This window comes from Fukomys damarensis, unplaced genomic scaffold, assembly GCF_012274545.1.
Source record: "Fukomys damarensis isolate Sample0158 unplaced genomic scaffold, DMR_v1.0_HiC HiC_scaffold_18, whole genome shotgun sequence".
NCBI classification, from domain to species: domain Eukaryota; kingdom Metazoa; phylum Chordata; class Mammalia; order Rodentia; family Bathyergidae; genus Fukomys; species Fukomys damarensis.
Window position 1 is genome coordinate 47,798,315 of NW_022900930.1, and position 13,429 is coordinate 47,811,743.

The window sequence follows — 13,429 nt, forward strand, 5'->3', positions numbered from 1 at the left end:
ACTCTCATTGGAGATGGGGCCTGTGACAAAGTCGCCCACGGCAAATGAGATCACTGGTATGGGCCTGAACCCAACCTGCCCTTGTCCTTAAGAGAAGAGCGGAGTCAGACACAGATGCTGGCAGTGGGAGACATGGGTGACACAAGAAGGAGAAGGCGGCTGCCCCTCCAAGGAGCAAGGCCTCGGCAAACCAGCCTTGGGCTTGGCCTTCGCGCCTCAGGAACAGAGAGACAAAAGCTACGCGTGGCTGTGACAAGCCAAGCAAATTAATTCGCCCACTGAGCTTCATCCCTGCCTGTGTTGAAGCCAAGCCACCACTTTCTGCCCACTCTAAACCTGAAATTTGTCATCGGAGTCTTCACATTTTGTTCAGAAAAGGTAAACTTGGTGTCCCCTCTCACCTCCCCTTGAGTTTCCTCTCCCTTCCAATCTGATCTACAATCAGCCCTTCCATCTGTGCCTAAACCTCTAATCATGCTGGGCTGGTGGCCACTCATTGACGTAACTCTTGTCACCTGGCCTGGCCTCTCCAGGGTCCTGACAATGCTTAGGCCAGCACCCAGCTGGACCCTGCGGTTAGAACTCCCACACTCACGAAGGCTATCACAGGTTCTAGCACCTAAATCCCATCCTATCCACCCAATTCCCACCCCAAACCAAGCTGTACCCTCTCTCCGAAGTTAGAATGTCCAGCTCCACTAAAATCACAATGGGTCAAAGGTCTGGAAGTTTAAAAAGAAACTCTTCAGCTGCTGGAAGTTAAAATAGGCAGAGCTTTTAAAGACACAGGTGTAGGCAAGGACTTTCTGAACAGAAGCCCAAGGGCACAGGAAAGAGTAATGAGAATCAACAAATGGGATCATGTCAAATTAAAAACCTTCTTTTCAATCCCCGGTACCAAAAATAAAGAAATAAATACAATAAAAATAAAAAGCTTCTTCACAGCGAAGGAAACAACTGACAAAGTGAGTCGGCCTGCAGAAAAGGAGGAAACATTGCCAGCAGTTTGTCAGAGAACTATCATCTAGAATGTACAAGGACCTCACAAAAATTAGATCCCTCCCAAAAAATGGAAGATCTAATCATAAAATAGACAACTGAAAGGAATGGAAACTTCTCAGAAGAAAAAGTACGAACAGCCGATAAATACGTGAAGAAATGTTTAGTGTCTCTGACCATCAGAGAAATGTAAATAAAAACAACACTGAGATTCCACACTGCTGAAGAAACAATGGCTACAGCCAAACAATCAAACCATAACAAATGCTGGAAAGGTTGAATAGGCGTCTGTGTTGTGGTGGGAATGTGAACCAGTGCAACCACCATGGAAATCAGAATGGAGATTTCTCAAAAGACTCAAAACGAAAATTCAACTGGACCCAGTTATTCCCCTTCTAAGTATCTTCCTGAAAGGGCTGAAGAGATCACATTACAGGGACACACATATCCATACCCATAATAGCCAAATCTTGGAAGCAGCCTATAGGAATGGATAAAGAAAATGAGGGATTCATACGCAATGGAGTACTACTCTGCTATAAAGAAGGATCGATCTGAGTCGTTTGTAGGAAAATGGATGCACCTGGAGACCATAATGTTAAGTGAAGTAAATCAGACACACAGGCTTAAATATCCCATGGTCTCTCATACATGCAAGAAACCCAAAATATGAATGAAAAGCAAAATGAAAGATAGATGATAAGGAGTAGGGAGAATCAGTCTTTTTCAAATGAGAAGGGAATCCATAGATGAAGGGAGAGGACAAAGAGGGTAGAGGGATGGAAGAATTGAGATGTGTTATGTACATGTGCCAACTCCCCACAGGGAGAAAAATTATTATGTAGTGAACATATATACTACCCCGAGTGGTGGCACAAGCCTATAATCTTAGCACTCAGGAGGCTGCGGCCGGAGGGTCACCATGAGGTCAAGGCCAGCCTGAACTACAACGCAAAACCCTGTCTTTAAAAAAATGTACTAATAAAAAGTAAAAACTGGGAAGGGGAGAAGAACGGTCAGCATCAATAAGGCCACAAACAATGGCAGCGAGGGTGTGGAGAAAGGGTAACTCTCACGCCCTGCTGGTGCAACGTAAATCAGTAAAGCCATCATGGAAAATAGCATTGGAGTTTCTCAAAAAAATAAACCACTATCTGATCCGTCAAGCCCACTACTGCATACATATCCAAAGGAGCTGAAACCAGAAGCAACCCTATTCCCATGTTAGAGGAAGTGCTATTCACAGCAGCCAAGACAAGGAATCCATGTTCCAGAGAAACATGGGTGGGTGAGAAAGTGATGGGATTCATACAATGGAAGATTATTTGGCCGTGAAGATAGCGAAATCCTGTCTTTTGCAGCAACACGGGTGGAACTGAAGGACAGTACTGAAAGGACTGCCTGTTCTCACTCACGTTCAAAAGCTTAAGATGAACTTGGCTATGTGGGGTGGTGTGCACTTGTAGCTCCAGCTACTTGGGAGGCTGAGGCAGGAGGATCACTTGAGCCCAGAATTTTGAGACCAACCTGGCAACACAGCAAGATCCTATCTTGAAAAGCAAAACCATAGAAGTGGAGAGTAGAACAGTGGTTATGAAAGGCTGGGAAGAGGAGGGGAAGTGGGGATAAAGAAAGGTGGGTCAACAAGTATAAAATTGATTGGTGGAAGAAGTGCTAATGTTCTATGGCACAATTAGCAATAACTTACTGTGTATTTTGCTGTTGTTGCTATTGTTGTTTTTTGAGACAGGGTCTCACTATGTAGTTGAGACTGACCTGGAACTCACTATGTAGCCCAGGCTGGTCTCAAACTCACAGCGATCCTCCTGCCTCAGCCTCCCGAGTGCTGGGATTACAGGCGTGCGCCACCACACCTGGCTCACTTACTGTGTATTTTTAAAGGACTAGAAAAGATGGTTTTGAATGTCCCCAAAACAAAGAATCAGTAAAAATTTAAGCTGATGTGTATGCTAATTACCCTGATATGGTCTTTTCACATTGAATACATGTATCACAATATCACACTGCACCCCATAAACATGTGCAATTATTATGTGTCAATTAATAGCTCAGTGGTACCACACTCGCCTACCACGCAAGAGGCTGGGGTTCCATCCCCAGCACCAAAGGAAAAAACAATCAAAAGCCTCCCTCTTACTGTTACTGAAGTTCAACTTGCCCTCCATAGTTCAAAAGTCCTTCCATGTTTTGCTATGAAGACGTAGAGAAATGTGTCTATTTTTAAAATCCATTTGAGTCCGACTTAAAAGTGTTTTAAAATGTGAAGAGGGTTTGCCCTCTTTGGAAATCAGAAGCAGCTTTTCCAGCCGGAGATCCTGTTCTTGGTCACTAAGGAGACCAGCGAGAGCAAGGTGCCCTGGGTCGTCCATTACCGAAACCAAGCCTGGGAGGAGGAGCTCTTTGCCCCAAGGGGGGGAAACGCTGGGTGGGTGGAGTCGGGGAGGCCCAGGTGGGCGCCCAGCTCAAAGCCTACCTCCCCTTCACTTCCTCTCTGACGAAGAGCTGGCTCTGTCTGCTTCAACGCTCACCTGTCGGCACTGAGGGCATCTAATTCCTGCAGCCCCTGGCAGGAGTAGACTTCTACGCCTCTGAAGCAGGAGGAACGTGACAGTGTGACCTTCCTCGGCGACTCTTTTAGTGAATGCGTCTGGTAATCAGCAGAGCAGAGGTCACCATGCCTGAAGGAAGCCTGGGGCCACCAGACGCCGTCACCAGCAGCCGGGGGCCCAGGAGAGGCCTCCTCCACCCCACCGTAACCCCGCCAGTCCACACGCTTTCTGCTGGGCTTCTCCATCCGCACCAGAAGGGTATCCAGGCCCCTGGGCTCAGTGCTTCCCCACAGAAACCTGGGAAGGAAAAGCTCAGAGAAGTCAAGAGACTTTTCCTCCTGCGTTTTGTGTCCTTCGCCTGCACAGCAAGAGAAGCGTGCAGCTTCCAGAACATTTTAGGAGTGGACCAGGGTGGGTCGGGGCCAGGCCTTTCCACCGATGTAACAAAATCCAAATTCACAGCTAAAACAAAGCAGGGAGGGTGACTGGGGTTCTGTATGGTTGTCCTGGGACTTTGTAGTCTCCACCAAGCCTGGCGGGGACAGCCTGGGGACAGCTGTCTGGAAGGAGGTGTCTGCCCCACCCTGAGGCCTCGAGAGTGAAGCTTCTTATGCAGCAACATATAACCGTGCCCTGCTGATATCTGAAATAAAGGCTTAGGATTTTTTTCTATAAAAAAAGTTGGAAGCCCAGTATTGACATGGCAGCAGTTTCATAATCATGGGGAACTTAGAATCCTTCTATCTTTATGCTCCATCGTCTTTAGCCCTGGCTTTCATCCTCAAAGTTGTCTCATGATCCAAATAGTTGCTAGAGCTCCAGCCATCACATCTGTTTTCCATGAAGGAAGGAACAGAAAAGGCTTCTTCTAGCTGCGTTGGCCCCCTTTAAAAGCGCTTTTGTAGAAGCCCCACCCAAAGGCTAGCAGCCTGAGTCTCATTGGCTGCTTTGAATTACACAAAAAGGACAGGAAATGTAGTCTTTTAGATGAGCGCATTTCCCCCTGAATGAAATCAAGAGAAGAACAGGGGACTGGGCATTGGGTGGGTGACCGGCAAAGATCTGCAGCCCCGGGCCGATTTCTCCGACCTGTAGTAACGAGAGGGTAAAGTGTCAGCGAGGAGTCACCAGCCTGCTGCTCCCCTGGGCCCTTCCACTGGGGACACAGCTGGGAGAGCTTTGTTCTCAGGCTCGAGGCTCTCACTTGGCCATGTCCTCTGTGCATCCGTTTCCCTTTATCGAGATTCCTATCACATAAAATTCACCACTTCCGGGCTCGGCAGGGCTCGGCAACCTCTGTGTAACCATCAGCGCCATCGCCCTGCGGACCACTTCTGCGGTGCTGGAAAGAAACTGTCCCCATGAGGGTCAGGGCAGAGGTGGCTCAGCCCCAGGGCCACCAAAGAGCCGCACTTGCCCCTTGGGTGTGTGTTTGTGTCCTCGACAGCTCCCAGCTGGGGTTCTGGGGCGTTTCGGGTGCTTAGGGAACGTCAGGAATGGGGTCTCGGTGCGTCGGTCCAGAGCACGGACAGAGGTCTCCTGGGATGCGTCCGACTGCGCAGGCACAGGGCTGCCTGTGAGCTGCAGGGCGAAAGGGCAGGGGCAGGGGCCAAGGGGCAGGGGGTGCTCAACAGCTCCCCAGCCTCCTGCCCAGGAAGGAGCAGCAGCAGCGAGGACGCTGACAGGGGCTCCCTAGGTTCACATGGCTCCCATCCGTGTGCCAAGGAGCAGGACAGGGAGGACAGCACTGACAGTTCCCACCAGAGTCTCCCTGCTCCCTTCTGGTGTCCTGGAGCTGGGGCCCATTTCACAGAGAAGTACAGGAGGCTCCCAGAGAGAAGTCACAGCTCTGACAGGACACCCAGAGCTACGCCACACAGAGGCACCTGTGGACACACATCCTGCCCCGGCCCCCCAGCAGGTGCAGCCAGCCCATCAGTGGCCTGGCCCTTGCCATCCTGTGGGGCTGCGACACTGGGACGGGGCTCGGCTGGGCTCAGCCTGGGCTTCTGGAGCCGGTGGGAGCCTGGCATGAGCAGCCCCTCCCTCCCGCCTGCTGCCCGCTCTCCCCTCCCCAGGCAAAAGGTTGCTCAAGGAGACTCCAGGATTTGGGGTCCGCCTGGCCACGTCGCCAGGAGTCCTTTTTGCTGAGCATCTCGCCAGAGTTCCCGGCAGAGCTCACAGAGCCTCGGGAAGCAACGGGAAGGAAGCTGAGGGATCCTGGCTACACCGAGCCCAGGTGAAGCAGGCGTGAGCTGGACTGACGGGGAGGCTGGCGTGACACAGGTCTGGTGGCAGAGCCCGAGGAAGGGGGGACAGCCTGGAAGGCTTGGAGGTGCTGCCGTTTGGGGGCCGGAGGGGGTCAGCGTGCGCGTGTGTCATCGAGGTAGGAGCCTACAAAGGGAAGGGGAGGGCCCTGCGTGGGGGAGGATATATATGCTGGTGTGGCTGCCACGGAGGGATGGAACCTCCCATCCCAGGCAGCCCGCGACGGACGGCCAGCACCCAGGTAGGAGCTGCATGCGACCCACCGTGACTAACTGCCCGGGGAGAGAGGGGCAGCCCGGGCCAGCCATTCCGCCTCTGTCCTTTGTCCAGCCTGCCTGCTGCTGGCCTCTCGTGAGATGATTTCTTCATTCATCTTATTTTCAGGGCTCGGCTGGGGGAGAAGCGGAGGGGAAATTTCTTCATTCATCTTATTTTCAGGGCTCGGTTGGTGGAGAAGCGGGGAGGGCAAAGGGTGTGTGTGTGTGTGTGTGTGTGTGTGTGTGTGTGTGTTTCAATCTCAAAGAAAGAAAAGAAGAAAAAAAAACTGAACTTGGAAATGAGGAAAAGTTTTGTTTCCCAAGCTGTGGACCCTACTTGGCCACTGCTCTCTGTGAAGAAGAGGTGGCCGCAGGAGCGGGGCTGGGCGGGCAGCAGGCACTGGGAGGGGGCTTGCGCTTGGGGCACCTGCGGGACCCCAGGGAGGGCTTTCTCTCCGCTACTCGTCCTTCTCTCCTGCGTGCGGGTGCTTCCCCACATTTCTCTGAACTTGATGCCTTCTGGATTTGAGGCTTTCATCTGGGGGCCCTCTTCCTTTCCACCCCAAGTAGACATTGCTATCTATGCTGAACCTGTGGGTCTCGCTCCACCTGTTTACGCCACGGAAGGCAAATAAATAGATGCCTGGGGTGTATTTCACAGAGAATTTCTGCGAAAGTGACCTTGGTCTCCCGGACCCGGATCGTGTGGGGTTTCCTTTCTCTCCTGGCACCTCTTCTTCACTGCTTGTCTCTCCCACCTAACGCGTCTTCCTGGGTCGCACAGAATACTCCATTCACGAAGCGCAACATCTAAACTCTCCCCGCCGCCACCGCTGCCTTCTCCTCCTCCGTCTTTGTGCCTCTCTCTCCTGCCTGTCTCGCTCCCTCCCTCCCTTCTCTCCGCATCCCCACCTCCCCGCAAGTCTCACTCTTGACACAGGCAAGTTCTGGGGGAATTTCAAGTAAGGCAGGATGGCTCGGGAAAGGGACTATTTAAAGCGAGCTGCTTTTGGACTTGAATACCCTGATCCCGGGCTGAAACATCTGTGTTTAGCTTCTCACGCAGCCCATAATTGCCCCAATTATAACCAATAACATTGTTCGGCAGACTAACAAAAGATGAGCTTTGCACGGCATTTGCCAGCAAGTCCAAACCAGAGTCCTCAACGCAGAAGGGAAAAAAAAGTAACTGCCTGGCTTCTTACCAAAACCTCCCAAAAGAAAACACTGCTCTCTCCCTCTGCCTGTGGGTGGTTACCCCACACACCCTCCTTTCCGGAGCGGCAGGGAAATTTTATACAACCCCCCCACGCCCATGTCACGATACCTTTGACACAAACGATTTGTGTTCCTTGGGCTCGCTGAGTCTCCTGCGGGGACAACTGTCCGATTGCCACCTTTCAGTAAAAGGAGCTTTTGCCTTTCCCTGTGCTTCCGGGTGGCGCCCGCCCAGCGTGCTGCGTTGCGACCTAGGGTCGTCTTTTTGGGGTGCAGTTTTATCCCCCCAGGGGCAGCATCGCCTGCTTTATCTGCTGAAGGCTGGGGGTGCTTAGGGATTTATACAGCGTAGCGGGGTTTGCATGGTCAATGAAGGGAGTAATTGCAGGATTAGGCTGCAAACCGGAGCTGTCACCAAAGCTATTTCGTCTTCAATCAATCGGGTATTTATCAGCCACACGCACCAGGGCTCCGGTGATTCGACAGAGGTGATAATAACAGCGGTGGCGCAGCGATTTAGGCTTTCACACCCATTATCCCGGCAACAGCTCCGTGATTATCTCCGAGTTGCAGCTGAGACTGAAGCTGAGCGGCTCCGTGATTTGTTCCTTGAGTGCGTGACACCGACAGGACGGCGTGCTGCTGTCCCGGCTCCGGGCAGGGCGTCCCCGCTGCCCCAGCAGTCGGGGGTGCTTAGACACTAGTGCCAGGACCCAACGCAGACACCTGCGAAGTGGTCAGAGGACGCTGCAGGGCTGGGTGTGATTAACCCGCATCTCCCGCAGAGCAGGTGCTGGGGAGGTCGGCCAAGGGGCATTTCGTCCAGGGTCCTGGGAATTGGGCCCAGTGGGGCGAGGGGCTTTGCAGAAGGAGGTGGCGGCAGAGACAAAGCACAAAAGGACGGCAAAGGAGTGAACATTTCTTGAGACCTACTGGGGTGCCAGGCAGTGAGCTAAGCTTGTCCGAGAGCTGCTTCTCTCGCTCGCGTTGGGGGCCAAGAGCGCAGCCCGCTCGATGGCGCATTCTCCGTGTGTGGATGTGACTCTGTGATCCTACTCTTCCCAACTCTCTCGTGCCCCAAACCACAAGAGACCCATGAAATCCCGTCTGTTCTGGGTGTGGGTGGAACCCCCATCAGGTACCCTGGGAGAGGAACCAGCCTTTTCCAGGAAAGAGGAGTCATCGTGACAATAGTGTGTAGGGGCTTGAATTGCTGGGAACTCACTGGCAAACTGGATTTTCTGACCACTTCTGTGGAAACTTCTGCTGCTGGACCTATTGTCTAACACAAACGTTTCCTTCTAACCACAAACTAGCTGAGTGATTCGGGGCTCCCTAATTTGGGGGACAAGCTGGTTTCCTGGGCATCTCCCTTGACAGGCTGCGATCGCTCACACTTGACTTTCTGAGATCTGTGGCATTTCCAAATCCTAACAGCTGCTTTAGCATCACAGAAGCCCAGGCTGGCAGCGAGGCTCCCCAGGGCCCAGCCTGGCCAGGGAGGGACTCAGCCTGTCTCACCAGCCGCCACTCAGAGGGGCTCAGACCCTGCGATCTCCCATCACCTCTCCATCCCTTTCAGCCTCTCGTTCATCCAGCCAGGACTGTGTGCGGAGTTCCTGACGGGGCCGCATGGTGCCAGGACCCGGGCCCCAGAGTTGGCACAGCCCTTGGCTTGCTGCGTCTTCATGGCCAGTGTCGCCAAATGGGCCAAGCCTGCCTGGCTACCTACCTGGGCTTCCGGAAATTGAGACTTTTATTTTGTTTTGTCTTAATCTGTACTTTAGTGGATTTTATAATGTATATAACTACTAAATAAATGAACTGAAAAGGGAATGTGTGCTAAAAGTGATGGCTAAGCCAGACATGGTGGTGTGTGCCTATCTATAATCCCAGCACTCTGGGAGGCTGAGGCAGGAGGATCACAAGTCCCTGTCTCAAAGCAAAAAATAAAAAATTAATTATTTATTTTTAACTAGCTAGTAGCAGTTCGTTCCCACACAAAGGAATGATAAACACTTGAGGTGGTAGATAGGCCAGTGACCCGGATTTATCAGGCATCATGTACAGGCATTGAAATGTCACACTGCACCCCATAAATAGGTACAATACTATGTGAATTTAAAGTTTTTTAAAAGACCAGTTGCTAGAGGTACAAAGTTAAAGAAGGTTGGAGATTACTGCTCTACATCCATTGCTCTCTTGTCTGTATTTTTAATCTTTGTGCAAAGAACACGGAGTGATTTTATAAAAGTGAATAAAAGCTTTTAAAAGTGTATTTACATTATCTTGGCAGTATTTGGGGTGCTGTTGCCAGGATGACAGTTAAGCGTCTCCCTTCCTACAGTGGCACCTTGAGGCGCCTCCCAAAGCCCCACTCCGTGAAGTTCTCTCCACCTTGCTTTACGGGAGAGGACAAGTAACTGGCCATTCATAGAACAAAGTATATTAACCATCTACCCGACCGCCTTTACAAAAGGAGAAACTGAGGCCTAGAGAAAGGAAAGGGTAACACAAAGCCGAGTCTAGAACCCAGAGCCCTGGTCTCCATGCACTCAGCTCCTACACATTCGTGGCTCCCAGCCCGGGCGTCCTGGGCCTGTGCAGGATGGGCAGTTGCTTTGTCCCCGCGCCCTGTGCACCATCCCCTCTTTTCAGGTGGAAACTTGGAGCAGCATAGAGACCTTTGTAAGAGTAAATGTATCCATCAGAGGAGGACAAGAATCTAAAACAGCCTCCTTCGGTGACAGTTGGCAAAGAAGCCAAGCTCCACACAGGAGTCCTGTCCGCAGCGAATCAGAGGACCAGGGGCGAGGCAGAGCCCACTTCCTCCCCACTGCATGATGCTGCTGACGGCCCCCCGACAGTCCCTCCCTGGACCGAGGCAAGGGGCAGCTAAGACGCTGTGATCCGAGAGGCGAGCCCAGAGGCCAGGGCTACAGAAAGCCTTTAGACTGTCACCTGCATGACCACAGACCATCAGAAGGAAAGTTTGGAACGGGAGCTGGGGGACCAGAAGGCTTTGGCCCGTCCTGTTCTGTCTTCTCTGAGATTTGGTTTCTTCACCTGTCGAATGGGGCTGATCACACTTACCCCACAGGGTGGGTGCTCAGGAAGCCCAGCGCCGTGTGCTCTACTTGCACTGGATTGCCTTTAAATGCAGACCCCATTCCAAGATCCCACCAGAATTTGCCAACCTTCCCAAAGTAGAAACTGTACGGAGTTTACAGTTGCCCAGAACTCACAACTGGAAATCAAAACACCTGAGTTGAAGCCGTGGCTCTGCTATTTATTAACTGAATGGTCTCGGGCAAGTTGCATCATCCCCTCGAGTTTATGTTTATCACAGAAAGAGGGTAAAATTAACTCTAGGTTATAGGGGTGCATGTGAGCATAAACATCATCTATAACCTGTGAAGGATAGTATTCCCTGTGTGTAACTGACAAAAGGGGGACATATATGCTTCTAGGAGGGAGGCCCCTTTTCCCTCTCCACTATAAGCGCCAAAATTATAGGTTTCCTCACAGGTCATGAAACAAAACTCAACCAGGGTTTAGTTCAGCATGCAGCTGAAGGTGCAGTCGTAATCCTCAAACCAAGCAGCACCTCATTTTGTTGCCCTAGGAAGCAAGCCTGCATGCATATAGATGAAGGCTGAGCCAGAGCAGTATCTGATCTTTACAGACAGACACAATCAGGTTTATGAGCCATCATTACCTGTGTAAAAGGTAACTGAACACTTCTTGATTCAATGCAAGATGTCCTGCTTACGCTATTGCCACACTGAATGGTTAACTCAGCTCAGGTCACAGATGAAACGCGAGCCACGTGAAATTCAGACAGACTAGGGCATATTCTAGCTATTAATGGTCATTTGTTGGCTAGTAAATAAATGGGGAAAAAAACTGTCCTCATCATCATTTTGCAGTTAGAACCCTGAGCCACTCAGAGATGGAAAAAAAAAATGCACCTGCAGTCACACAGTTGCAGAGAATAATGTTTAACAACAGATACAACTCATGAATTAACGAATCACTCATCCTTGTTTTAACGACATCAGTGTGTGTACAGGGCTTCAAACCCGCATATAGATGTTGTTAAGGTTTCTTAAAATTTTTTTAAATTTTTTTAATTTTTCAAAGATAAATAAAAATTTTTAAATGCTTGAGGTCCGGCTCTGCAGTGGAGCACTTGCTTAGCATGCACGAGGCCTGGAGTTCAATCCCCCGTACTGGCGGGGGAGAGAAATGAAATGAATCAAAGTTTAAAATCTAATATATCTCAGCGCATCATTGCGCTGCGTGCTCCGAAGAGTCCAAAATGCCTCTTTACGGCGGTGTTCTGTGTATTTTGAGTTTCTGGTCACAGCCATCACGCCGTTTCAGGACGGCAGGTCCCCGGGCCTGCGCTGCCACCCGCACTCCGCGGGTTTGTTGGCTTGCAGGGGAGAACTGAGCAGCATGGCGTCCGGATGGGTTCTGAATAATAGGTGGATCCACGTGTTAAAACTGAGGGTAGAAACAGAAGATCGTAGGAAACAGGGAGACAGATCTTTCGCAAATGAGAAGGGGACCAAGAGATGGAGGGAGAAGAGGAGGGACGAGGAAGGGGACACAAAGAGAATTAAAATGTGTTGCGTGCATGGATCGATTCCCCACAGTGTCACCGTCGTGTGCCGCAAACACGCACTGGTACAATTAAAGGGCAAGGAGAGACTGGAAGGGAGATCCGGGACTAGACCGGAAGTGAGTCTCAGGTCACAGGAAGGGCCTGCGGAGCACCAAGTAGATTTGATGCGGTGCCCCCCGAGATCCAGACAGAGGGCCCTCGTTTTCCATGCAGCCCGGCTACCCAGTGAGATGCACAATGATTGTCGTGGCTTCTCCTTGCCCCGGAGTCCTATCTACCCCAAGTTTGAGATAACAAATATCAGTCAAAGCACCATCGCTTCCTGCATGTGAAGTTGCCCCGGTTAATAACACTCATGAAAAACCTCGGCGGGGAAGCATTTCCTTAACATCTGTCTCAACTTTCCAGCCCAGCTTCTGCACACACGGTGTGCGGCGCAAGAACCAACCCCGACCCTTTCTTCTGCGACATTCAGACACTGCCCTCCTGTGGCTATAGAGGGCACAGCCATGCCGTTCTGGACAAATTCTACCAAAATGTCTCCTGAGTAGAAAGATGGAAAAGGAGCCGGGTCTGGTGGCGCACGCCTGTAATCCCAGCACTCGGGAGGCTGAGGCTGGAGGATTGCTGTGAGTTCGAGACCAGCCTGGGCTACATAGTGAGTTCCAGGTCAGTCTCAACTACATAGTGAGACCCTGTCTCAAAAAAAAAAAAAAAAAAAAGATGGAAAGGGAGTAGAATAAAAAATGTAAAGGCAATTCTCAAATTAAACACAGGATGGGTTTAAGCAGGCTTCGATGTAAGGCTGGTTTGTGTTCTAGAATATCTGTGAGTGTGTGTGATGGCTACTCAGAACGTGAGATATATTTTCACTTGGGAACAAAATCTTCCTGAGCTTGTCTACCAACTCCTATTTTATCTGCACAGGCCAAGCACTGACCCTCACCCCCAGCTGTGCCTAATGGCCATTTGTAGCCTGTCTTCTACCAGGCATGCACTGGAGTCCCAGCTTGGGATGTGACAAGTCCGAGATTGCAGTATAGAGGGCTTAGTGCTGGGAGAGAGACAATGGTGGCACCGTGGAATGCGTGCTAAGTGCGGTGCTCACTTCCTGACAGAAAGAGCTTGCTATGCCTTGGGTGCTGTTTTGACTACTTGCAAACACAAGCCCACTAGTAGTTACATGAGGTTGGTACTGGGGTTCTGCCAGTTTTACAGGTGAGGAATTGCGCGGTTAAGTACAGCTCGCAAGTTGCAGGACTGAGATCCAAACTCAGGAGACCTTCCACAGAGCAGATGAGAAAACTCGCCATCACACAGCTCGGCAGCGCTGGTCTGGGGTCGCTGTGTCACAGGTGTGGCACCTGAGGCTCGCTTGCTTCCCACTGTGCTGTGTCATTTTGTGATGCCAGGGCAGCAGAGAGGTCAGGCTCAGACTAGGAGGTGGCAATGGCTTTCCAGGTGACCTTTTTTTTTTTTTTTTTTTT

The 13,429-nt window shown here is 51.0% G+C and overlaps 1 protein-coding gene across 8 annotated transcripts in view; it reads left to right on the plus strand.

Annotated features, from left to right (window-relative positions):
* Nucleotides 1-5,422: 5,422 nt before the first annotated feature.
* Nucleotides 5,423-13,429, plus strand: part of Pnoc (prepronociceptin) — a 19,610-nt gene continuing 11,603 nt past the window's right edge. For 5 of the 8 annotated variants that reach the window (XM_033765509.1, XM_010623190.2, XM_010623207.3 and 2 more), the window contains exon 1: nucleotides 5,985-6,078. In XM_033765509.1, the coding sequence (XP_033621400.1) occupies nucleotides 6,031-6,078 (48 nt within the window). In that variant the 5' untranslated portion in view covers nucleotides 5,985-6,030. Of the gene's footprint in view, nucleotides 5,856-5,879; nucleotides 5,956-5,984; nucleotides 6,079-13,429 lie in introns of those variants that run through there. The other 3 variants (XM_033765511.1, XM_033765510.1, XM_033765512.1) reach the window with 3 other exon arrangements.